The 24212-nt window shown below is 69.0% G+C and overlaps 2 protein-coding genes across 2 annotated transcripts; one reads left to right on the forward strand and one right to left on the reverse strand.

Moving 5' to 3' along the window:
* Positions 1 to 975: 975 nt before the first annotated feature.
* On the forward strand, positions 976 to 10721 carry RAB20 (RAB20, member RAS oncogene family). Its single transcript, XM_055145500.1, has 2 exons — positions 976 to 1243; positions 10141 to 10721. Exons 1-2 carry the CDS (start codon positions 1072 to 1074, stop codon positions 10611 to 10613), a joined length of 645 nt encoding a protein of 214 aa, XP_055001475.1. The 5' UTR covers positions 976 to 1071; the 3' UTR covers positions 10614 to 10721.
* Positions 10722 to 11398: 677 nt separating this feature from the next.
* LOC129402086 (collagen alpha-2(IV) chain) lies at positions 11399 to 12260 on the reverse strand. Its single transcript, XM_055126911.1, has 3 exons — positions 12188 to 12260; positions 11794 to 12080; positions 11399 to 11656 (listed from the first exon to the last, which is right to left on the reverse strand). Exons 1-3 carry the CDS (start codon positions 12258 to 12260, stop codon positions 11399 to 11401), a joined length of 618 nt encoding a protein of 205 aa, XP_054982886.1.
* Between the last annotated feature and the right edge of the window lie 11952 nt (positions 12261 to 24212).

A 24212-nucleotide genomic window follows, 5' to 3' on the forward strand; every position in this document is an offset into this window, starting at 1 on the left:
CGGAGGCTGCGCCCTGGCACCTTCCTGGAGCTCAGGCCTGAGCGCGTTCCAAGGCCGCCTGTGAAGGGGAGAAAGCCGCGGTTTCACAGCGGGGCCACGAGGGAGAAAAAGGACGAAACGGAACCCAGGGGTCCGGGAAGCCCGCCCCTCCCCCGGCTTCCTAATGAGGCGCAGGGCCCGGGCGGACGACCCTGGCTGGGGGGCGCGCTGCGAGCCTCCTGCACCTCTTCTACCCTCGGGTGGGGGGGTGGGGCCTGAGCACCGCGGGGCCGGGGGGAGGCGCTGCGTAGGATCCCCGGGAGTGAAGGGGCCCCAGAGAGACTGGAGGAAGGGCGGGGGTCAAGCAGGGGAGGCGCGGGGCGGGGCCCTGGAGGGCAGGTGCGGGGCTGACCGGGCTGCAGTGCAGGGACGGGGCGGGGCTGCAGGGCAGGTGCGGGGCTGACGGGGCTGCAGTGCAGGGACGGGGCGGGGCTACAGGGCAGGTGCGGGGCGGGGCCCGGGAGGGCAGGTGAGGGGCGGGGTCTAGGTTCAGCTAGTGCGGCGGGGCCTTGGGGGAGGCGGGGCGAGGGGGGCTTATGAACGGGGCGGGGCGTGTCCGGGGTAGTGGGCGGAGCAGGGCGGTTGCTGGCAGGGACGGGGCGTGGCCCCAGCAGGTGGATCTGGAGGCCCTGGAGGGGCGTGGCCGGGAAGGAGGGGCGTGACCGGGCTGTGGGCGGGGCGGGGCGCTAGCGGCCAGGTAGGGGCGTGGCCTGGAGGCCGTGGCGTGGCCGGGCCGCGGGCGGGCGGGGCTCGGGGCCCGGGAGGGGCGTGGCCCGCGGGAGGGGCGTGGCCCGCGGGCGGGCGGGGCTCCGTTTGCCCGGCAGGGGCGTGGCCCGCGGGCGGGGCGGGGCTCCGGTGGCCGGGGCAGGGGCGTGGCCGGGCCGCGGGCGGGGCGGGGCGCGGGGCCGGCAGGGGCGTGGCCGGCGGACTCTGAGCCCGGGTCGGCGGGGCGGCTCGCGCCTTCTTCCGCGCTCGCGGAGGGCCCCGACGGGTCCTGGCGGGGGTCGCGGGCGGGCCGCGGGCGCGGGCAGGATGCGGAAGCCCGACGGCAAGATCGTGCTGCTGGGGGACATGAACGTGGGCAAGACGTCGCTGCTGCAGCGCTACATGGAGCGGCGCTTCCCGGACACGGTCAGCACGGTGGGCGGCGCCTTCTACCTGAAGCAGTGGCGCTCCTACAGCCTCTCCATCTGGGACACGGCGGGTGAGCTGGGCGCCGCGCCCCTGTCCGGCGGGAGTGACCGCGCCGGGCCCCGCGCCCCGCGCCCCGCGCCCCGCTGTCCCGGGCGGAGTGGCCGCCCCGCGCCTCGCGCCCCGCTGTCCCGGGCGGAGTGGCCGCCCCGTGCCCCGCGCCCCGCGCCCCGCGCCTCGCGCCCCGCTGTCCCGGGCGGAGTGGCCGCCCCGCGCCCCGCGCCCCGCGCCCCGCTGTCCCGGGCGGAGTGGCCGCCCCGCGCCCCGCTGTCCCGGGCGGAGTGACCGCGCTGTCCCGGAGGGCGCGGGCCGGCCAGAGGCTTTGGCGCGGGCACTTGTGCGAGTGCGCGCCGAGCCGCCGTTATCTGGGTTGTGACAGAACCGGTTCCCTTTCCCCAGCGAGCAGCCCGAACCCCTTGGCACGTTCCAAGAGCTTTGGAAACTTGGGACGTTTATTTTGGGTGGTGTTTGGACCACACCTGGGGTTATTCCTGGTTCAGGGCTGGCTCAGAGTGGTGCGGGGGGGGGGGGGGGGGCGTTGACACAGGCTGGCACCCAGGCCACCTGTGGCGGGCGGGCGCCCAGAGCACCCAGCCTTCAGCAGCCTTTCAGCGGCCCCTGCCAGCCCTAATAGAAGACCCAGTCTAGAAATCTTTGTCTGGGGGGTCGTAGCAGCCTCGGGGTGACTTGAGGTCCCCTCTTGAGAACCCTGGAATGCTGGGCTCACCGAGGCCACCGCTGCCGGATCCCGGGGCCAGGGGCCGGGTCACACTCACTGCCAGAGTCCGGGGCTCGGGGTGCCACAGTCAGGCTCAGCCTCCCGCGTGCTGGCCTCCACTCTCTCCCCAGCCCAAGTTTCGATTCTGCTCGGGCCCTTCTCTCAGGAAGGAACTCCAGCTTCCAGGAGGTGCAGAGTGGGGTGTGGCCGGGCTCTCAGGATGGGGAAGCTGGGTTCCGCGGGTTTGGCTCAGACCCCTCTGAGGGAGCCCTGGCTGCCGGCTCAGAGGTGCTGCGGGGCCGGCGGGAGGCCCTGAGTCTGTCCACACAGGCCACAGCAGGGGGAAGCTAAGAGGACCTGCACCCAGAGGACCAGGACGATGGGACCCAGCAAGACAGACCTCGCCGTGGGCATCTGGGCCAGCCCACCCCAACCACGCGGCCCAGGGCCGAGACTCCCTGCAGGGTGCCCTGAGCTCCTGCAGAGACAGGACCCCGCCTCCCTCCTGGGCGGCTGTGGGCCTCTGTGAGGACAATGTTCTGTCTCAGCCCACTCAGGCCCAGAGCCCGGAGAGCCCAGAGGGAGTCGGACCCCCGCGGGCGCCCCTCTTGGCTGAGGGGCCGAGGCGTGCTGCTGGCACCCGCACATCTGGTTCCGCCCTCAGTGCTCAGCTCAGGAGAGAGGCGGGCGCCTGGACCCCTCGGCTGGCCGGAGGGGAGAGAGCAGGAGGGCGGGTGCAGCCTCGCGGGCATTGTCACAGGACACAGCAGCGGTGGTTCCGGGAGCGAGAGCCGCGTCTCGCGTCGGGGCCCGGAAGGAGAATGAGCTCCCCAGACGCCCCCATTTGGCAACACACACGATCCACGGGTTCCAGAAAGGGACTCGGTGGCACAGCCTGTCCCCATCAGAGACCAGAGCTCGAGCCCGGGGCGCAGGTGGGCAGCTTGCACGCGGAGACGGGGACTCCGAGGACGGGTATGGCCCCGCGGGCCCCACATGTGGGCGAGTGCTGGGTGGGGCTGCCTCGGCCCAGCGCTGTCTCGCTCCAGGGTAGCTCACGCTCAGGGAAGCCCCTCGAGGCCTCCTGGGAACTTTCCACCATTCTCTTCTTTGACAGAGTCACGAAGGCACGTACCACCGGTGGCTCACACGGGAATGTGGCGGCACCATGTTATAAACCACGTTCAAGTGTGAGCTGCCGGTGGTACACATCCTACCAGCGACTGAATTCCCATGAATCACGGCAGTGGGCATGGCGTGCCAAGGCACCAGAAGCGTGGCAGGGGCAGTGGCTCAGCAGCAGGCGCCTTCTGGGCGTGGGGGCCCTGGCTTTCCTGGCGGCAGCGCGATGGTGGCATAATGGGGCAGCAGATGGCCGTACAGGGTGCGGGTAAAAGCTATTCGGGAAAACACCGCCCCCACTTTCATCTTTTTATTTTTTGGGGTTTTGGACCACGAGTCACGCCTGGTGGAGCTCGGGGGAGCGTAGGGGGTGCCGGGGATCAGGCCCAGGGCAGCCGCGTACAAGGCGCGTGCCCTCCCCACTGTCCTGTCCTCCCGCCCCAGCCCTTCTGTCGTCAAGGGGTAAAGGCTGGCCGAGGTCACCCACATGGGGCTGTCCCGGACCTCTGACTTGGGGCTTCCAGTGCTCTTCTAGGGGGAACATTCTGGAGACTGTCCTGTTCCCGCCCTGGTCTCTGTGATCACTGTCCAGCCGAGTGAGCGAGCCACGGCAGAGCCTCAGCCCCGCGGGGACCCTCTCGGACAGCTCTGGCCCTGCTTGGCGGGTCCTGCACCCACAGCCGCCCGTGGCGTCCCTCCCACAGGGCACCTCCTGAGCGCAGGTGCACGACTGCGGCCTTCAGCCCAGTGGATGTGCCCCTATCTGCCCAGCGCGGCTGGGTCCTCCCTTCTAGGGGACGGGACAGGCGGCCTTGGGCATGGGCAGAACCCGTGTGGGGGCAGCCGCAGCCTCTGTCACACGAGCTGCCAGGCTCTGGGGTCGCGGGTCTCCGGGCTCTGGGGTCGCGGGTCTCCGGGCTCTGGCCCAACTGTGGAACCGGCCCCACCTCTGGCCAGTCTCTCGATTCCTTTTTCAGATGCGGGAAGTTGTTTTTCCCACATCCAAGGGGAAGTTGGTGGCAGGGCCGGCCAGCACAGGTTCCCCCAGCCCGTGGCCGGTCCACTCTGTACCCCTTGCCTCCCCCCCCGTGACTTCCCCTCGGCCCGGCTCCCAAGGGCTCGGGCAGTCTGGAAGCCCAGGCTCAGAGCAGAGCTGCGGCCCGCCTGTGCCGGCCCTGCCGTGGTGGGCCCCACTGTCCGGGTGTCTTGCCGCCCACTCTGGCCAGCGCCCCGCCCAGGCCAGCGCTGCCTCGGGACTCCAGGAAGGGCCCTGTGTGGGGACCCAGCGGGAGGCTGGGCTGGGCGCTCGGGTTTGAGGTGCTGGGGAAGCTGCTCCCCCGTTGGCTCATGTCCCGCACGCGTCGCCCGTCCTCCTCGGGCCCAGGAGGCCTCCCGAGCGCCAGGCGGCTCGTCGGCATTTGCTGCCCGGGCTTTGCCGCGGGAAGGAGGGTGAGGGGTCCCCACGTTCCCTCCTAGCTGCATCCCGGGCCTTGGAGGTCAGCCTGGCCGAGCGGCTGCTGCCACTCTCGGGAGTGACCAGCCGGTCCAGCGGGTCACCCGTAGTTTGGGGCAGCAAGACATTTTCCCGCGTGGGCGTGGGGTGATAGTACAGCACCGTGGGCGGGAAACGCCCTTGGTTGGGTCCCGGTGCCCCGAGATGCCCTGAGCCCGGCCAGGAGAGTCTCGAGTCCGACCAGGAGGAAGCCCTGAGCACTGCCCTGTGGCCCCCAGTCAAACACAAGGGTGTGTGTGTGTGACGGGGATGGCTCCCGGGCCCCCTCAGGCGAGGCTGCCTGCCCGGTGCCCTCCCCGCTGTCCTGTCCTCCAGCCCCCAACCTTTTGTCTCCGAGGGTTAAAAGTTGGCTTTTCCTCCTCAGAGGAAATGCTCGCCTGCTGCCTCTGTGCGTGTGTACATGTATGTGCGTGCATGTGTGTGCGTGCACATGTGTATTTATGTGTGTCTCCTTGTGCATGTGTGTGTGCCTGCACATGTGTATATATGTGTGTTTCCTTGTGCATATGTGTGTGCACATGTGTATATATGTGTCTCCTTGTGCATGTGTGTGCATGCATGTGTGTATGTATGTGTGTGTCTGCATGTGTGTGTCTCTGTGTCTGTGTGTGCTTGTGTGTGCATGTATGTATGTGTCTCTGTTGCTTGCGTGCATGTGTGTGTACGCACGTGAAGCAAGATAGTTTTTCTCGAACAAAGGTTATGGAGAAAGACCTGGAGGGCGAGGGGAGCCCGTGCTCAGAGAGAGAGTGTCTCTCCGGAGTGGAGAACCAGGGGAGCACAGGCCCGGGCCGGGCAGGTGTGGGGAGCGAGCAGGCCTGGCCCTGCCATCTTTGGAGCCACGCCACGTAGCGGCTCTGCCGAGGCCAAGCCCTGGAGTGTCAGCATGTGGCCGCCGAGCTGTGGGCTTCGTCCCCCCGGTGGCCCCAGGGGTTTGGCACGGGACAGGCTGGCGAGCAGGGTACTGGCAGTCGTGGGGAACTGGAGGTTTTCCTGGGTCCCTGAAGCTCAGCACACATCAGACCCCGTGTTTCGTGACTGGCTGTTAGAAACTGTTAATATTTAAGTGAAGCAATCCTGAGCGCTGACTCATCCCCAGGCAGGGCTTTCTAGAAAGGTCTGGTGGCCGCTGTGCAACACGCGTGACGTTTAGGTCAGGTTGGAACACGCATTCGTGTCCAAAGAGGAGACAGGCATGATCTCATCTGTTATTCTGCCTCGGAGCACTGCAGCTGGAGCAGGGTGTCGGCCCGGGGTAGAGCTCAGTGACCTGCCCAGACCCTACCTGCCCTGCTGGGCCTTTCCCAGGCACCGAGGGCGGCTGGGGGGCCGCACTCTGCAGGCTGCAGCCCCAGGCGCCCCTGAGCCTCGCTGGGCTCTGGGGGTGACGCTGAGTGGGTGCGTGAGTGAGTGAGGGCGCCCTGCTGCTCGCGATGCTGTGCCCCCCCCCCGCCTCCTCCTTCCGGCCCGCGCCTCACAGACCACACGGCCCGCCATCATTGATTCACTTACCCATCATCCCTCCATCTGCCCGTCACGTCAGTGCACGCATGCACACACCAGCTCTCTGTTCACCGTTCACCCGTCATTCATATACCCACCTGCCACCCATCCGGACCCCTGCCTACCACCTGCCCATCACCAACCGCTTGCCCGCCGTCTAACCTAGCCACACTCGGCCTCGTCTGCTCATCCACTCGCACACTGTGGTTTGTCCAAGGTCTGTCCACCGTCCACCATCCGCCTGTCACCCGTCCATCCGTCTGCCCACCACCTCTCCCTCGACCATCTCGTCTGTCCACCCACCGTCCATCCGTCACCAGCATCTGCCCGTCCGTGCACCCCCTGTCACTCGTCCATCCATCTACCCACCCATCATCGATCCGTCTGGGGTCCATCCACCGTCCACCCCTCACCCACCCACCTCGGTTGTCTGTGATTTCTCCACCGGTGAGTTTTGGTGGTAAATACACATGACATGTGAGATTTTTTTTTTTTAAGTTGAAAGCTTACTGGAAAGTAGAAGAGAAAGGAAAAGGAACTGTCCATGCAGGGAGGAACTTAGTGTCAGCACAAGTTGAACACGTGAACCCTTGTGCCTTGTGTAAAGGTCCCGAGGTGCCAGGGCATTGTATGATGTGGCCCACGCAGTGCATCCCCCAGACGGCCTCTTCTTCCTGGATGAAGATGGGATGGACTTACGGACTTGTCCCCCAAACACTCCCTGCCGGGCCCCTGAACACCGCGTGCTCTGTCTGTGGGAGGGGTCAGAAGCAGAGCTTTCATGCTGCCTGAGCATTCCGGGCTTTGTGGTTAGCTTGGCAACATTGTATCTGCGCCCAGATGTGCCGGATACTGTAGCATCTCTCAGCCTCTGGGCCGCAGATACAGTGGCTCCTGTGTTTCCCCGAGCAGGACTCGGGGGCTGCAGATAAGGGGTCGGGGGAAGGCCGCATTTCCAGAAAACCAGCTTGACTTCAAGAGTTTCCTCAGTACGGTATTTGCAGTAGCATTTGACTTTGGAACGGATTCAAACATGTTTTCAAAAGCCTGGAATGATTTTCATTTCCTGCTTCTAGAAGCAGAGAGTTTAGCAAATAGTTTTCTTTCATCATCTCCTTCAGGAAATTATTTTTCACAGGGCAATGGAGGGCCCGTTGCCGGGAAGGAGATTGCGTTCAGTGTATTGCTATGAGGGTTTCAAGTGGGTTTCTTTTCTTTTTCCTTCCTTTTTCCTTGGGGTGGGGTGGGCGGCTGGCGTGCTGACCACACCCACCTGTGCTCAGGCGCTGCTCCCGGCTCAGTGCTCAGGAGTGACCTCTGGTGGGGCTCGGGATCAGCATCTCTGTGCTGCTGGGGACTCTGCTGGTGCCGTGGCCACCACAGCTGCAGGGGGCACATGCCTTCACCCTGCACCACTCCTCCAGACCCCAGACCCCTTTCTGAGCCTCCAAGCGGCACCCAGAATGCCTGGGCAGCCCCCTGGCTTTTTTAGTTTGTTGTGTCTTTGACTAAGTCACCATGAGGTCACAGAGTCATTGCGGGTTGGGTTTCAGCTTACGCTGTTTCGGCTCCAATCCCTCGGCCAATACCCCCCCACCCCCCTGCCCCGTCTCCCCGCCTCCCCCCACCCTGCCCCACTGGCTGCTTCTGAGAGGCTGGATCTTAGCCAAGAGGCCAAGAGGCGATTTCTTTTTCTTAGTAGGCTTTTACACCCGGGTTCCAGTCCTGTTGCTGAGAGGGTCTCCTGGCTGGCACGCTCCCACCTTTCCGCATCCCCCCCCCGGACGTGGCCCCCCAGGCCCCAGGGCAAGTTTCCTGCCCAACAGCAGCTGCCTTGGTTTCCATCGCGGGGTTTATCTTTCCTTGGCGGAGTGAGGTCAGTGAGTCTGTGCCGTTTCTGTTCTCGACACGAAGCTTGTTCCCAGAGCTGCCGTGACGGTGCGGCAAGAAGCCGGGTGCGGGTGCCTTTGCCTCCTGTTCCTGGCCTCTGGGCATGCCCCAGGAAGAGGAGCTGCTGGGTCAAACGGAGGCTCACTTCCTAGCCTTCGCAGGCTCGTCCGTATCGTTTCCCAGAGGGGCTGGGCCATCGGCGTTCCCGCCGCGGAGGATGAGGCTCCGTCCCGCCCACCCTGTCCGGCACGGGCTGTCCTGATCTGCGCCTCCGGATGGTCGGGGGCGCAGAGCGATTCTGTACCTGCCTTCTGGCTGTTCGCGTCTGTGCTGCGGAAGTTTCCGGTCCTCTCTCCTCCCGGGCTTTGGCCCTCGGGCAACTCTTGGCCACTCGGGAGGAGGTTCCGTGCGAGTGCTGTCCTGGCTGAAGCGGGGACCCCCAGCAGCCCAGTGGTGCTCAGGGGACCCGCAGTGCCGGGTTGGCGTCCTGGCGGGCGTCTGCTCGGTCCCTCGGGCCCCTCGAGGCTCGCTGCCTCCTTTGGCGTCTTCCTGCATGTCCTGCTGCGGGGGCGTCTGGGTGACTTGGTCTCGCTGAGCTCTTGTTCCTGGGTCCCTGTCGGGGCGAATGCGGTGATCCGGGAAGGAAGTTCTGGCCCTTCTGCAGCGTAGCCTGTCCCGGGGCGCCTCGGGCATGGCCCGGGAGGTGCGTGTGGGCCCCTGAAGGCGCCGAGTGCCCTCCACAGCGCCCTGCCCGGCAGCGTCCAGGGCCACGTGCTGCTGAGGGTGGGCGGGCGCCTGCCCCAGAGGGACTCTGCCGCTGGGGATTCTGGTCGTGCCGTGGCCGGGGGCGAGGCTCGTGCTGGGGGGCCCGCTGAGTGGGGGCCGTGCCACAGCGCGAGCAGCCAGGCCCCGTGCAGAGCCGCCCGTCACAGCCTCCTACTTTGGGGGTCGGAGCACATGGGTGGGAGTCCAGATCTTTAGTCAGTTTAAAATTTTTTAATTTTTATTTTTGGTTTTTTTTAATGAGTCACCGTGAGATACAGTTACAAACTTATAAACTTTCCTGCTTACGCTCAGTCATACAATGATCGAGTGCCCATCCCCCTACTCGTGCCCAAGATCTTTATTCATGTGTGTATATGTGTGTGTGTGTGTGTGTGTGTGTGTGTGTGTGTGTGTGTGTGTGTGTGTTGGGGGGGTTGGTGCTTTGGCAGCCCTGGGGCCCTCATGGTGATTCCCGCCCCCAGGCTGTGGGTTTCCTGCCCAGCCCGACGATGTGGTCAGCTTGGGCCTGCGTGCTGGGGTCCGGGTGGGCCGGTGCTCCTGGCAGGGGAAGCTTGGCGGGAGGGTGGGCGGGCGACCCTTCCCCTCAGGCTGCTGCTCTCTCCTGGCAGATGTTTCCCCTGCCCAGAGGTGACCCCTGAGCTGGCCTCTCGGAATGCTGGGTGTCCACGGGCAGGCGAGACAGGACTGTCCAGTGTCCCTCGCGGAATGCTGGGTGTCCACGGGCAGGCGGGACAGGACTGTCCAGCGTCGCTCCTGGCATCAGCCGCGACTGGGCCTCATGGGATCGCGCTTGGAGCTGGACCCCGGACTCTGGCCAGGCCCCCTGCCTGCTCTGTAGGGGCAGAGCCGGCCTCCGAGAGGGCCAGCGGGGAGGACACCCCGATTCACGAGGGCACTGAGCTTGTCCCTGCTCAGTGGGGACGCCCTGGCCTTGGCTCTTTCCTGAGGGGTTTGCGGGGCTTCTGTGCCCCGCCGGGCCGGTGCCAGCTCCTCATCTCTGTCCCAGGGGCCCTGGCAAGCCTCCACCCTCCTCGGGCCTGGCCGTCCCTTCCCCGTCCACAAGGGGGACATGAGGGGGGAGGAGGGTGTGAGGAGATAAGGGGGGACGGGGGTGGGGAATCAGTTTCCATGAGCCTGAGTCCCCAACACCTGCAAGGCCGGCTGCGGTCCCCAGGTGGGGGGTGGGGGCGCTGGTCAGGAGTCAGCTCTGGGCGGGGAGCACTGTGTCAGGAGTAAGCTCTGGGTGAGGAGCACTGTATCAGGATCAGCCCTGGGTGGGGAGCACTGTGGGGTCAGCCCTGGGAGGGGAGCACTGCTACAGCCCCGGGCGGGAGCACTGCAGGTCCGCCGCCCTCAGCCCGCTCCCGTCTCCCCGCAGGGCGGGAGCAGTTCCACGGCCTGGGCTCGCTGTACTGCCGAGGGGCGCTGGCCGTGGTGCTCACCTACGACGTCAGCCACCGGCAGAGCCTGCGGGAGCTTGAGGAGCGCTTCCTGGGCCTGACCGACTCGGCCAGTGCCGACTGCCTCTTCGCCCTGGCGGGCAACAAGCTGGACCTGTGCCAGGAGGGCCGGGCGGGGCCGGGCCGGCAGGTGTGGCCCGAGGACGCGGCGGCGCTGTACCGGCGGATCCTGCGCTACCGGCTGCAGGACGAGAGCGCGGCGCCTGCGGCCGAGCAGATGTGCTTCGAGACCAGCGCCAAGACGGGCCACAACGTGGACCAGCTCTTTGAAACCCTGTTCGACCTGGTGGTGCCCGTGATCCTGCGGCACCAGGCCCAGGACCCCCCCCACACCGTGGACCTGGGCAGCAGCCGGCCGGCCCGCCGGCCCCGCCCGGGCTGCTGCGCCTGAGCCTGGAGACCTGGGGGGCCCCTGTGTCCCCGCGGCCTGGGGGGTGCACACGGGGGCGGTGCAGGGCCGCCCAGCCCCGAGGGACCCTCATTAAAGCGCCTCGCTGTGCCAGAACCTCTGCAGGGTGTTGCCCGGTGCTCTGCGGGGCGGGCGGGGGGGGTTGTCGGTCCTGGTGGGACGTGGGCCCCCTCAGGCATCAGGTCCAGGGGTCTGGGGCTCAGCCAGGTTCTGGCCATCAAAGGCCAAGACCGATGGGGGTGTGTGGGAGCGTGTGTTGGTGCTGGGGTGCCGGCCCGGGTCCGAGTCTGCCCGGTAGGCCGGCAGGCATGTTTGCCACCCACCCGAGAAAGTCCAGACTCTTGTTTAGGGGTTAAAAATATCCAAAACCACGTTTATTCACAGGCGTTCACAGGAGGGGCGGTCATAGAGCACAGACCCCAGCCCTGAGCAGGGGTCACCTCTCGCCCTCTGGCCGACGGTCCCCACGGCCCCCGGGCTGTCCTGGCCCTCGGGCGGGCAGTGTCACTGGAGGGAAAGGCACGGCCAGGCTTGGCGCCCAGGGCAGGCTCCTTCCTGCCCTCCTGGGGGGTCGGGCTTGGCACACACCGTGGGGAGAAGGCGGTGAGGGGACAGTGGGCCCCGGGGGGCCGACTGGGGCTGGTGGGGCGGGCGCCTGGCCTGGCTGCGGTGTTAATACTGAGGGGGCAGGGCTCTGGACCCCCGGTGGGCAGGGCGGGGGCTGAGGTACTGAGTCGAGAAGAAGCACCAAGCGGCGGGCCGGCGGCTCACAGGTTCTTCATGCAGACCTGGCAGCGGCTGATGTGCGTGCGGATGAGCCCCGCCTTGAGCGTGTCGGGCGAGGGTGAGGCCTGGAAGCTCTGCTCGGCGATGGTGGTCAGCCAGAAGCTGTACTTGTTGGCGTAGTAGTGGCACGTGCCTCGGCCCCCGTTGCACTCGATGAAGGGCGTGGCACGGAAGTCCTCCAGGCAGCTGCCCGGTGACACCAGCGACTGGCCGCCCCCCTCGTCCCCGGCGGCTGTGTGCTGAGCAGGGCACCGAGAGCGGGCGTGAGCGGGCGCCGGGGCGGACGGCTGCCCACACCCCTGCCCGGCTCTGCGCCTCCAGAACAGGCTGCCCCCCACTCTGCGCCCACCCCGCCGGCCCGCCGGGCGCCACCTACCATGAGGAAGGAGTACCCAATCCACAGGCTGCGCCAGCCGGCCGGGCAGTGCGGGATGGACACGTCCTGGCTGTGCACGGCAATGGCCACGGCCGGGGCCTCGCACACGGAGCAGCGGCTGATGTAGGGCTTGATCTCCTCCTCAGCGACGGGCATCATGGGCAGCGGGGCCGTGGTGGACAGCCAGTAGGACTTGTCGTTGCGGCTGGCGTAGTAGCAGACGTCGCCCGGGTTGCAGTACAGGAAGGGCATGGTGCTGAAGCGGGCCAGGCAGGAGCCGGCCAGGCCTGCAGGGACGGCCCCGTGAGTGGCCTCGCCCGCCCCACCCCGCCCGCCCCGTGACCTCCGAGGGTGGACGCACACCGGCAGCCCCCCGCCCTGGGCCCTGGCGCACCCAGGTCCTGGTTGTGGGCCTTCTCCTGGCCCTCGAAGTACAACAGGCTGTAGCCGCCCCACAGCTTGGTCATGCCGGCCGGACACATGGGCTCCTGCTCCGTCTGGCTGTGCTTCACCAGCAGGTAGCCGATGCTCACGCTGCGGCCTGGCAGGCCGGGCAGGCCGGGGCTCCCGGGGCGGCCGGGCTCTCCTGGGGGCGGGCGGGGCCGTGAGCTGCGGGGAGGGGACTCCCCGCCCAGCCCCCACCCCGGATGTCCTGGGAAGGCCCTGTCCCTCGCCACAGGGCCAGCCTGAGCCTCTGCGCCCCCCGCAGACTCTCGCAGGCTCTGGTGGGGGCCGGGCCAGGGGTCTGCGGCTGGTGGGTGGGTGCATGCAGGGCTGGGCTGCAGTGGTGGCGGCGGGGGGGCGCCTGCTGGCCTCTGGTCACTGCTCAGGGATGGGGCCCGGGAGACCGCTCACCTTCCTGGCCGATAGGGCCCTGGTTGCCCATGGGCCCGGGGTCACCGCGGAATCCTGGCATAGCCGACACGCCGCCTCGGCCCTGCACACCAGCCTTGCCGGGAGCCCCTCGGAACCCTGTGGGCAGGGATAGGTGTGACAGGGGACAGGGGTGACAGGGGACAGGAGTGAGGGCAGGGACGGGTGTGACGGGGGACAGGTGAGGGCAGGGGCAGTTGTGACGGGGGACAGGGGTGAGGGCAGGGACGGGTGTGACGGGGCAGGGGTGAGGGCAGGGGTGGGTGTGACGGGGCAGGGGTGAGGGCAGGGATGGGTGTGACGGGACAGGGGTGACAGGGGACAGGGGTGAGGGCAGGGATGGGTGTGACGGGACAGGGGTGAGGGCAGGGATGGGTGTGAAGGGGGACGGGGTGAGGGCGGGGAAACGGGTGCAGAGTCTGCACCCAAGTTCCTACCTGGGTCTCCTGGGGGGCCCTGCGGCCCCGCCTCGCCCTGTGCCCCTGGGGGTCCTCGCCTGCCCTGGGGACCCATGGGCCCTGGCTGTGTGGCGATCCTCTGGGGGACGCCCGCAATCCCGGGGGACCCCATGGACCCGGGTGGCCCTGGAAGAGAAGGAGGGGCCGTGAGCTCTGGCGCCGCTGCCCCTGCCCGCCCAGCGCTCCCAGACTGCTGCTCGCGTGGAACTTCTGGAACTTTCCGGCCCGGCTTTGCCCCCGGGGCGGGCGTGTGGGGTCCCGTGGGCGCAGTGCCCTTGCTCACCAGGCCGTCCGCGGTCCCCCTTGGGGCCCTTGGGGCCGCGGTCCCCCACGCTGCCCGTGGCGCCCGTGTTCCCCATGAAGCCCGGCTCGCCGCGGGGGCCTGAGGGAGGAGAGGCCAGTGAGGGTCCTGCGGGGCCGCAGGGGGCGCCTGGGTGGGCCGGGGAGGGGGGCACCGACCTTTCTCTCCGGGGAGGCCGAACACGCCGGGCCGGCCCTGCGGCCCTGGGTCTCCGCCCCAGCCTTTGCTGCCGGGGCTGCCGGGGGGGCCGGGGGGGCCGTCCTCGCCTTTGCTCCCGGGACGGGCGGCGGGGCCGGGGGGGCCCGGGGGGCCCTGGTAGCCTGTGGGCAGGGGCGGCGGGTGAGAGCGGCACGCGGCCCCCCCCACCCCACCCTGCGGCGTCTCCCGGCTCAGCCGCCCCGCTGGGTGCTGGTGCCCGCGGAGCCCCTCGACCTGCTCACCTTGCATGCCGAAGATGCCCGGCACCCCCACGTCGCCGGGAGACCCCGAGATGTTGGACGGGGGTGTGACGCCTGGAAAGCCCCGGAGCCCGGGGCTCCCCGCTGGGCCGCGCTCCCCTGGGGTGGGAAACGGGTCAGAACCCTCCTGCTCTGCTCCCCCCGCCCACACCCGCAGGGACAGCCTGGGGGGCGCAGTGACCGCTGCCCGGGCCCCAGACCAGCAGGCTTTCCTCGGGCCAAGGACGGGTCACGCTGTGGACGGGGTTACATGACCGAACGAGCGAGAAACCAAGCAGGGCTGTGCAGCTCAGAGTTCTGAAGCAAGAACCCCCCAGGGGGACCCCCTTCTGCAGTGAGAACCCCCCAGAGGGACCCCTTCTGCAGTGAGAACCCCCCCAGAGGGACCCCTTCTGCAGTGAGAACCCCCCAGAGGGACCCCTTCTGCAGTGAGAACCCCCCAGAGGGACCCCTTCTGCAGTGAGAACCCCCTAGGGGGACCCCTTCTGCAGTGAGACCCCCCCTAGGGGGACCCCTTCTGCAGTGAGAGCCCCAGGGCCCCTTCTGCAGTGAGAACCCCCCAGAGGGACCCCCTTCTGCAGTGAGAACCCCCCAGAGGGACCCCCTTCTGCAGTGAGAACCCCCCAGAGGGACCCCCTTCTGCAGTGAGAGCCCCCTAGGGGGACCCCTTCTGCAGTGAGCCCCAGGGCCCTGGGGCCCGGGCGGGTCCCCGGCTGTCCCGGCCACTCACCTGGCACTCCGCGCTCCCCCTTCTGACCCGGGGCTCCGGGGGGTCCGGGAAAGGTGTTGGGCTCTCCGGGTTCCCCTCTCTCCCCGACAGGACCAGGGAAGCCGGGGTCTCCGTGGCCATCGGGCCCTGGAAGGGGAAGGAGCCGCGTCTCCCACCTGGCCCCGCCCAGCACGGCTGAGGCTGCAGGGCCCGTCCCCCCCCTCCCCCGCCGGTGCTGCCAGTACCTGGGGATCCTGGGGAGCCTTTGGTGCCGGGTAAGCCGTTGAGTCCCCCGATGCCTCGGGCGCCCGGAAACCCTGCGTGGGGTCGCAGGGGTCACTCCCAGGTCAGAGCTTACTGGGCGGGATCGCTTCTTGCTGGGTTGGTCTTTGCCCTGGGCCGAGCCCTCCAACAACCCCCAGTGTTCATGGGTGCAGACGAGGGGCCCCAGGGACCCCCCTCCGGGCACACCCGACCCTGAGGGGGACCCTCTCACCTGGTAAGCCGGGGGCCCCAGGCCAGCCAAAATCGCCTTTGTCACCTGGCACCCCAACCCGTCCGGGCTCTCCCTGCAGCCCCGTGAGGCCCGTGAGCCCCGGAAATCCTGGAGGGGGACAGCCAATGGCCTGGGGTCAGGCCCGACCCAGGAAGGGAATTGTCTGGGGTCACGGCCGACTCGGGAAGGGAACAGGCCGTGTACAGGGGGACAGCCTGGGGTCAGGGGGTACAGCCGGGGTCAGGCCCGGCTGGGAGGCCCCCGGGAGCAATGGCCCGGGCCTGCCCAGCACGACGGGCATGTCTGTCCCCTGTCCCCTGCCCAGGTACAGCCCCGTGGGGGCACAGGGCTTGGGGCCACGCTGGCTCCAGGCCGTCATTTCGGGGCAGCCCTCTCCCTGCCCTGTGGTGTCACCGGTGCAGCCCCACTGACCTGTCTGTCCGTGCAGCCCGGGGGGGCCCTGGGCACCCGTCATGCCGGTGATCCCCGGGAAGCCGATGTCGCCGATGGCGCCCTTCTCTCCGAAGAACCCCTTCCGGCCTGGAACAGGGCGTCAGGCAGGCCCCGCCCCCTTCAGCCCCCAGGCTGCCCGCTCCTTCCTGCCCGGGGCCCCAAACAGGCCGTCGGGCTCTCCAGGGACCCCTTCTGGGACTCGTCCCGTTCACAGTTGCCCCAGCCCCCACCCTGGGCTGCCTCAGCACCCCCAGTAGATCCCGGGCGAGGGTGTGAGTGCGGGTGAGGGGGAGGGCGTGGGGGAGGGTTAGGATGTGGTGCGGGTGTGGGTGTGGCTTAGGGTGTGGTGTGGGTGCAGGTGTGGGAGTGGGTGCAGGTGTGGGTGTGGCTTAGGGTGTGGGTGTGGGTGCAGATGTGGGTGCGGGTGTGGGTGTGGGAGTGGGTGCGGGTGTGGGTGTGGGTGCGGGTGTGGGTGTGGGTGCGGGTGTGGGTGAAGGTGTGGATGTAGGTGCGGGTGTGGGTGCAGGTGTGGCTGTGGGTGTGGGTGCGGGTACGGGTGCAGGTGTGGCTGTGGGAGTGGGTGCAGGTGTGGGTGCAGGTGTGGGTGCGGGTGTGGGTGCAGGTGTGGGTGTAGATGCGGGTGTGGGTGAAGGTGTGGGTGTAGGTGTGGGTGCGGGTGTGGGTGCGGGTACGGGTGCAGGTGTGGGTGTGGGGTGGGCACTGCCCGTCGCTGCCCAGAGCCCCCCGCCGTGGTACCTGGTATCCCCGTGCCGCCGCGCTCCCCCTTGAGGCCGGGGGCTCCGGGTAGGTTGATTGTGTCTCCGATGTCGCCTGGGTGGGCAGAGGGGGTGAGCAGCGCCTCCGGGGCCCCCCGCCCCCCCGGGCCGCACCTGTGCGCACTCACCGAAGTCTCCCGTGGGGCCGGCCTCCCCGAACAGGCCCTCTCTCCCGGGGGCCCCCATCTCGCCCTGGAGGAGACCAAGCGAGTTAGACCCTGGCCCCGGGGCCCTGGCCCGCCCGCACCCGCCGCCCCGTCACTCACCCTGCTGCCGATGAAGCCGGGGAAGCCGGCGATCCCGGGGGGCCCGGGCACGCCGGGGAAGCCAGGAGAGCCGGGCAGGCCGGGCACGCCGATGTCCCCCTTGACGCCCTTGATGTAGCCGGGCTTTCCCGGCATGCCAGGGATACCCGACAGCCCCGGGACGCCCGGCATCCCGACGCCGCCTGCAGGGACACTGGGTCAGTCCCCTGCAGCCCAGGTCCCACCCGCGGGGTGGGCGGGGCAGCCCTGAGCACCGGCAGGCGTGGGGCAGTCACGGTCTCCGCATGGTCAGGGCGCGGGGCAAGACTTGGGGGCCGGTGCTCCTCACCTTTCAGGCCCAGGAAGCCCTTCAGCCCCATGGGGCCCTCGTCGCCTTTCTCGCCCTTGATGCTCTTCATCCCCGGCACGATGACGGGTGGTGGTCCCGGGGGTCCAGGGTCCCCTCTGTTGCCTGGAGGGGAACACGACCGGCCCTGTCGCTGGCCCCCGGGTGGGCCTGGCAGGCAGGGTCCGGCTGCTGGAGTTTTGGGGGCCGGCGGGCTCCGCTGAGATGGGGGACATGGACGTACCTTTGACCCCGGGCTCCCCGGCCAGGCCCTTCAGCCCCGGCACCCCGAAGAAGCCGGCTTCTCCCTTGCTGCCTGGAGAGCCGGGCCGGCCCTGGAAGCCGGGCATGCCCTGGAAGCCGTCCATGCCCGGTGACCCCCGGTCCCCTGCAGAGACAAAGCTGCCACTTCAGCCCCACCTGCCCTCGGCCCTCCCTTCACGCAGACACCGAGACCGACCACAGGGACTGCGTCCTTGCTCCAGTGACCCCCGATGTGCCGGCCAGAGATGAAGGACTGAGGGACTGAGGGCACTCAGCGACTGAGGGACACTGAGAGACTAAGGAGACTGAGGGACTGAGGAGACTTCAGAGACTGAGGAGACTGAGGAACTGAGGAGACTCGGAGACTGAGGACACTGAGGGACTGAGGAGACTCAGAGACTGAGGGACACTGAGGGACTGAGGAGACTCAGGGTCTGAGGGACACTGAGGGACTGAGGAGACTGAGGGACTGAGGAGACTCAGAGACTGAGGAGACTCAGAGACTGAGGAGGTTGAGGGACTGAGGAGACTCAGGGACTGAGGAGACTCAGAGACTGAGGGACACTGAGAGACTGAGGAGACTCAGAGACTGAGGGACACTGAGGGACTGAGGAGACTCAGGGTCTGAGGGACACTGAGGGACTGAGGAGACTGAGGGACTGAGGAGACTCAGAGACTGAGGAGACTCAGAGACTGAGGAGGTTGAGGAACTGAGGAGACTCAGAGACTGAGGGACACTGAGGACCTGAGGGGACATGGAGGGAGTGAAGGAAAATCAGAGACTGAGGGGACACTGTGGCCTTCTGCCATGGCCCTTGGGGCTAGAAAGGGGTCAGAAGTTGGGATCTCATGACCTCCACAGCTGTGCCGTGACGGGGCCCAATACACCTGCTCAGTTATTGGGGCCCCCAGACACCCACACCCAGTGACAGGACCCGGTGACCTCTCAGCTCCGGGGGCTCCTGCCCTTCCCAGGGACCCTCTCCAGGGGCGGGGGCAGCCTGTGGGGAGCAGCACGTCAGCCCAGTCTGGCCAGGGCTGTGGGGCTCAGGCTGCAGGCGGAGACGCATCCTCCTGTCTGGGACCTCGCGCTCACCTTTCGGCCCGGGGGTGCCCGGCATCCCTGCCATGCCTTTGAAGCCAGGCGACCCCGGCTGGCCTTGCTCCCCCAGAGCGCCCGGGTCGCCTCTGTCGCCGGGGACACCCTTCATGCCCACGGGGCCTGGCACGCCCGAGTCCCCGGGGTCTCCGCGGTCTCCAGGCAGGCCTGGGGGGATGCAGGGAGCAGATGTTCCAGAAGCAGCCTGGGGGCAGGGGGGTCCCGAGGGCAGGGGGGCTGTGGCAGAGACACGCCCACCCGCTCCCCGAGTGCCCGGAAGGCAGGTCCTCACCTCCGAATCCCGGGGCGCCCGGCAGCCCCAAGGGCCCCTCTCGGCCGGGGGGTCCGGGGAAGCCGTGCTGGCCTGGTGGTCCTGGCAGCCCGGGCTGGCCTGAGGGTCCCGGCAGGCCAAAGTGGCCTTTGCGCCCCGGCATTCCAGGCATGCCCGGGCTCCCTATGGACAGACAGACGGTCAGCCCCCACCCACGACACGCAGCTGCCCCCACCCGAGTGCCCCTTCCTCTAGCCAACAGGGCGGGACGGGGGCTGACCCTCCTCGCCCTCCTCACTGTTGATGCTGTGACCCTGAGAACACGCGTGCACACACGCATGCACACACACATGCTCACACACGCACACAGCACATGCACTCACGCATGCACACACACGCTCACATGCACACAGCACATGCATTCATGCATGCACATGCTCACACGCACACTGGAACACATGCATGCTCACACATCAGAACACACAAGAACACGTACACACACGAACATGTTCATACATATGCACAAGGCACACACGTGCACACAGATCTAGGCATAGGGTGCGCATGCCAGGGCAGCCCTGCCGTCTGCTGCTGGGCACCCTTCAGTGGGCGCCCGAGGCCGTCCCTGCCCGAGGTGCCTGCAGGCCACTCACCCGTGAAGCCCGGAGGGCCTCTCTCCCCGGGGACGCCTTTCAGCCCGGGGTGTCCCGGCAGGCCAGCGTCTCCCCGGGGCCCGGGCTGGGCACCCAGGGCTTCTCCTGGCAGGCCCCTGTCCCCGGGGGGTCCGGCCGGCCCCGGCACTCCGCTTGGCCCTGGGAGGCCGTCAGGTCCGGGCCGGCCCATGGCTCCTTTGGATCCTCGAGGCCCCACGAACCCTGGGAGGAGACAGGCCAATGAGTCTGGGGGAGGGGCGGGCCAGCGGGTCTGGGGGGAGGGGCGGGCCAGTGGGTCTGGGGGAGGGGCGGGCCAGTGGGTCTGGGGGAGGGGCGGGCAGCGGGTCTGGGGGAGGGGCGGGCCAGCGGGTTCCTGAGGGCGGCGTGGGGCTCCTGCAGCTGCCCAGCTCACTGTCCCCCGGGGGGGGGCAGGGCTGGGCAGTGGCAGAGGCCAGGCCAGGCCGTACTCCCATGAGGGTGGGGCGGGGGCACCGTGTCTGCGCCCCAGAGCCAGGGCGGGGCTGTGGGCCGTGGGGGTCTGTGGCGTCTGAGAAGTGGGTGTTTCCCGTGCTGTCCGAGCCGCAGGGACCCGGCCGGAGTACACGGCGGGGGTCCCTCCCCGGCTTACCTGGGGGTCCCGGGAACCCTTCACGGCCGGGATCTCCTGGAAGGCCCTTGAGTCCTGGGGTCCCGTCGGCCCCTGGCAAGCCTGGTGCCCCGCGCAGGCCCTTGATTCCTGGCGGAACCAAGACAGGCCCCGTCAGACCCGGAGCCCCGTGTGGGTGGAAGGAGGGGTGGAAGGGCCCCGGCCCGGACAGCTGACGGGCCTCCTGCTGGCCAGCCCCGGAGACCAGCCCCGGTGCCCGTCCAGGGTGGACACGTCACGAAGCAGCAGCAGCAAGAGCCTGTTCCAGCGAGACCCCAGAGACAGGGGCCTTCGGGCTCCCGCAGAGGGCTCAGAACCAGGCCCTGCGGCCACTGGGGAGCAGCGAGGAGAAGCCAGACACAGGGACCGCCGCCACCCAGAGCCTGCCGCACACGGACAGACGCGGAGAGGGGCCGTGGCCGCACAGAGACAGACGCGGAGAGGGGCGGGGGGCCGCGTGGGCGCACGTCAGAGAGATGCTGAGGAGCCGTGAGGCCCCATGAATCCCTCCCGGGTGTGGGGGTGTCGGGATTCCCCGGGGCCCTGCTAGGGGGGTGCCTGTCCCACACCGCAGGCTCAGGCCGGAGCTCCCTGGAAGGCCGCTCCATGGGGTGGGCACAGGCTGTCGGGTCAGAGAGAAGCCCTGCTGGCCTTCCCGGAAGCTTCCGGTTTGTGTGGAGTCCACGCAGGGGGGTACGATACCTGGGGGGCCGGGGGGGCCCGGGGGGCCCGCGGATCCCATGGGTCCTCCGACACAGCCTGGAGGGAGGAAGGGGGACAGGGCTCAGACGGCAGCTGCTGGCTCCCCCGCACCGAGACCCCCAGGCCCCAGGCCTCGGGGGGCTGGGGGTGTCCTGCTCCAGACACGGGCCAGCGAGCCTGGCCCCACGCAGGGGGGTTTCCCTCGCTGGGGCCCCTCACGTCCCGGGGGACGCAGCTGCTTTCCCGGTCGGCGACCACAGCAGAGGGGCCGGGCGGGCCTGTGGCGGGCCGGGGCAGGGGCGGGGGTGCCTGTGCCCTTCTTTCTCTGCTCTCGGGCCCGGGCCCCCCTGCCCCGTGCCCGTCCCTCCCACGGGCCCCTGCTTGCCGCTGCCCACGTCCACCCCCTGGTTTCTCCCGAGTCTCAGCTCTCTGGGGGGGCTCCTGCCACCCCCCCCCCCCGCGCTGGGCCGGGGGTCCCGCACCTGGCCGCAGGGGCGCCTGGTCCTGCCCCCCGATGGGTCTCTTCACGCCGTCAACGTCACAGTCTGCGGCACAGGAAGGAGACACGCGTGTGGGCGCGGGCGCGGCCGCAGTGACCCCGAGAGGACCGCGGGGTGGGAGGAAGGGGCTCTCCTACCGATCTGTCCTGGCGAGCCCGGGGGCCCGGGGGGCCCAGGGAAGCCCGGCAGGCCGGGAGCCCCCGCCTCTCCGGGGAAGCCGCGTCCGCCCTTGGGGCCCGGGAGGCCCAGGCCCGGGGGGCCCATCTCTCCGGGAAGGCCCTTGGCGCCGGGAAGGCCCTCGTAGCCCGCGTCTCCAGGGGGGCCCTGGATGCCGTCACCCTGCGTGGAAACGGGTCATTTCTCAACCGCGAGGCCCCAGGCCGCCTGTCCCCAGCCCCCTGGCGGGCTGTGCTCCCCCACCAGGCCGGCTTCCAGAACATTCCACCTGGCGGTTTCCAGCCAGACCTTCTGACCAAGCTCTGCTCTGGCCCACGTGCATGAGCAGGGGGGTGGCGCTGCCACCTGGGGCACCTACCGGGGGGCCCGGCAGGCCGGGGAATCCGCCGAGTCCCTCGCGGCCGGGGAAGCCATCCGCGCCCTTCAGGCCAGGCACGCCGGGCACGCCGGGCTGTCCCCGCTCGCCTGCGGGGGGCGACAGTGAGTCAGGGGAGACGGCCAGAGGCTGGACGCGCGCCAGGGCCGGGTGGACACTGACCTTTGGTGGTGATGGTCCTGGAATCCCCCTTCGCGCCTTTGGGCCCGGGGGGGCCGGTCTGGCCAGGGGCTCCCTGCGGAGAGGACCAGGTCACGGCCCCGCCAGAGCTGTGCCCGGCGGGACCTCGCGACCACGCAGCCCGTGGGAACGGCCGCCGGGAGCTGGCCTGGGACCCCACCCGAGGACGGCGGCCAGGCCACGCCGAGTGCTTCTCGGTGGCTGATTTCTAAAGCCTCAGGTCGGGAGACATAGCAGTGCCCGGGCACAAGACGGCGGGACTCGGCCTCGCAGCCTGGGCACAGCCGCGTCGGGCATCGGAGGGGGGAAACCAGCCTGGTGGGGTCCGAAGGCCCCGGGGTTGCGTCCTGGGGGAGCCAGGCCTGAGCCCCACCCCAGGCTCCCCCACAGCCTGAGCTCTGTCTGCTCGGGGGCGCCGCCCAGCATGCCGCAGCCCACACCCTGCAGGCAGGGCCTGTGCCGGGCGTGCTCGCACCCGCCTCACCCCGCCCTACCCGAGGCCTGCGCCGCTTCACCCCTGCAGACACTCGGGCCTCGCGGGGGTCCTGGCCAGCCCCGCACAGCAGACGCCTCCTCCCTCCTCCCCCGCTGGGGTCTGTGCTGGGCCCGGTGCCGCCCGGCCCCGAGGGTGGCACTCACCTTGAAGCCCGGGAAGCCGGGGATGCCGTGGGCACCGGGTTCGCCTGCGTCGCCTTTGCGGCCGGGCTCCCCGTTGGTGCCGGGGAAGCCTTTGTACCCCGGCAGGCCCGGGGGTCCCCGCGTGAACTCGTCACCGCACCTGCAGTCCCCGGCTTCGCCTGCGGCAGAGGGGGGTCCCCCACGGGGGAGGGTTTGTGCCCACGGGGGAGGGTCTGTGCCCACGGGGGAGGGTCTGTGCCCATGGGGGAGGGTTTGTGCCCACGGGGGAGGGCCTGTGCCCATGGGGGAGGGTCTGTGCCCACGGGGGAGGGTCTGTGCCCACGGGGAAGGGTTTGTGCCCATGGGGGAGGGTCTGTGCCCACGGGGGAGGGTCTGTGCCCCCAGGGGAGGGTCTGTGCCCACGGGGAGGGTCTGTGCCCACGGGGGAGCCGGGTTTTGGGGGCACAGGGCACTGCAGGGCAGGGCACTCAGGCCGGACCTCATCTGTCTGTCTGGGCCCAGGGGTCCCCCCTCCTCTCTGGCTGGGCCCTGGTCTTTGCAGGACCCCAGTCCCTCCCAGGTGGAAGGGCCACTGAGTGGGGTCCTCCAGCCCCCCAGCACCCAGCCTGGGGGCCCGCCCGACTCTGCAGGGACTGAACACAGCACCCCGCCTGCCTAAGCCCGGCCTGGGCCCCGTGGGGGCCGTTTCTCTGGGCCGCAGGGCGGGGCTGGACTCACCTTTCCATCCCTTCTGTCCTCGGGCGCCGGGGAAGCCCGACGGGCCGGGGTAGCCTTCGTGTCCCTCCGTCCCTTTCAGCCCGAAGAGGAAGCCTGGGGAGAAGTGCCGTGAGCCTCGAGGGGGGGACCCGGCAGGGGAAGGCGGCAGCAAGGCCGGACCCCCGGGAGGAAGCAGCCAAGGGGAGCCCCGGGGGGCAGCTCGTGCTGCGCTTGGCGGCCCCCGCGCTCAGACCACCACGCACACATCTGGGTCCTGCAGAGATGGAGCGAATGAGCCACGGGCCGGAGGGAACAGCAGCGCCTGGCTCTGCTCACCGCTGGCGCTGCCCAGGGCTCCCCGTCGGGACAGAGGCCACACCCGCAGGGGTCCACACCCGCAGCCACTGGCTGGGCCAAGGAGCCAGGAGCGCCCTCTAGGGGCCGGACGCCATTCGGGACAGCTCGACTCTCCAAGGGCCCACGGGGACCCCGTGGCACTCAGGCCCCCGGAGCCGGCAGGGACTCCCCAGCCTATGGCCCACTACCCGCTGGGGCCTGGGAGAGAGTCGCGGTACAAGAGGAGAGGGAAAGCGGCAGCCCTCAAAGCACCCCAGAGCCCTGGGAGATCTGAGAGGGGGGATGGGCCGCCCCCTGGGGGCTGCCGGGAGCACCGGGGGCCCAGGAGGACCCCAGTTCCAGCCTGGGTGGAAGCCCAGCTCCCTGAATTAGCCCGGGAGCCCAAACTGGGCACCGAGAGCTTTAAAGGCCCCCGAGGGGGGGTAGAGTGATAGCACAGCTGGGAGGGCGCTTGCCTTGCATGCGACAGACCCGGGTTCGAATGCCAGCATCCCATATGGTCCCCTGAGCACCGCCAGGAGAAACTCCTGAGTGCAGAGCCAGGAGTAAGCCCTGAGCATCGCCGGGAGTGACCCAAAAAGACAGAAAGGAAAAAAAGGGGGCACTGGCCTCGCATCCCACCAGGGGGTCCTCCCGGGCACAGAGTGGGGGGCCCCTCAGAAACGGGGGTGAGAAGCTGCGTGTCTGGGTCAGGGCAAGAGGCCCGGGGCGGCCGGGGGTTCTGGAGTGTCACTGCCCGGAGTC

The sequence above is a fragment of the Sorex araneus genome, chromosome 1, assembly GCF_027595985.1.
Source record: "Sorex araneus isolate mSorAra2 chromosome 1, mSorAra2.pri, whole genome shotgun sequence".
In the NCBI taxonomy this organism is placed as follows: domain Eukaryota; kingdom Metazoa; phylum Chordata; class Mammalia; order Eulipotyphla; family Soricidae; genus Sorex; species Sorex araneus.

Coding starts and splice junctions, on each gene's coding strand:
- RAB20 (XM_055145500.1), top strand. CDS start 1,072: ATGCGGAAGCCCGACGGCAAGATCGTGCTGCTGGGGGACATGAACGTG. Junction 1,244..10,140: donor CTCCATCTGGGACACGGCGG/GTGAGCTGGGCG, acceptor GTCTCCCCGCAG/GGCGGGAGCAGTTCCACGGC.
- LOC129402086 (XM_055126911.1), bottom strand. CDS start 12,260: ATGACCAAGCTGTGGGGCGGCTACAGCCTGTTGTACTTCGAGGGCCAG. Junction 12,081..12,187: donor GGCCCACAACCAGGACCTGG/GTGCGCCAGGGC, acceptor CCGTCCCTGCAG/GCCTGGCCGGCTCCTGCCTG. Junction 11,657..11,793: donor TTGGGTACTCCTTCCTCATG/GTAGGTGGCGCC, acceptor TGCCCTGCTCAG/CACACAGCCGCCGGGGACGA.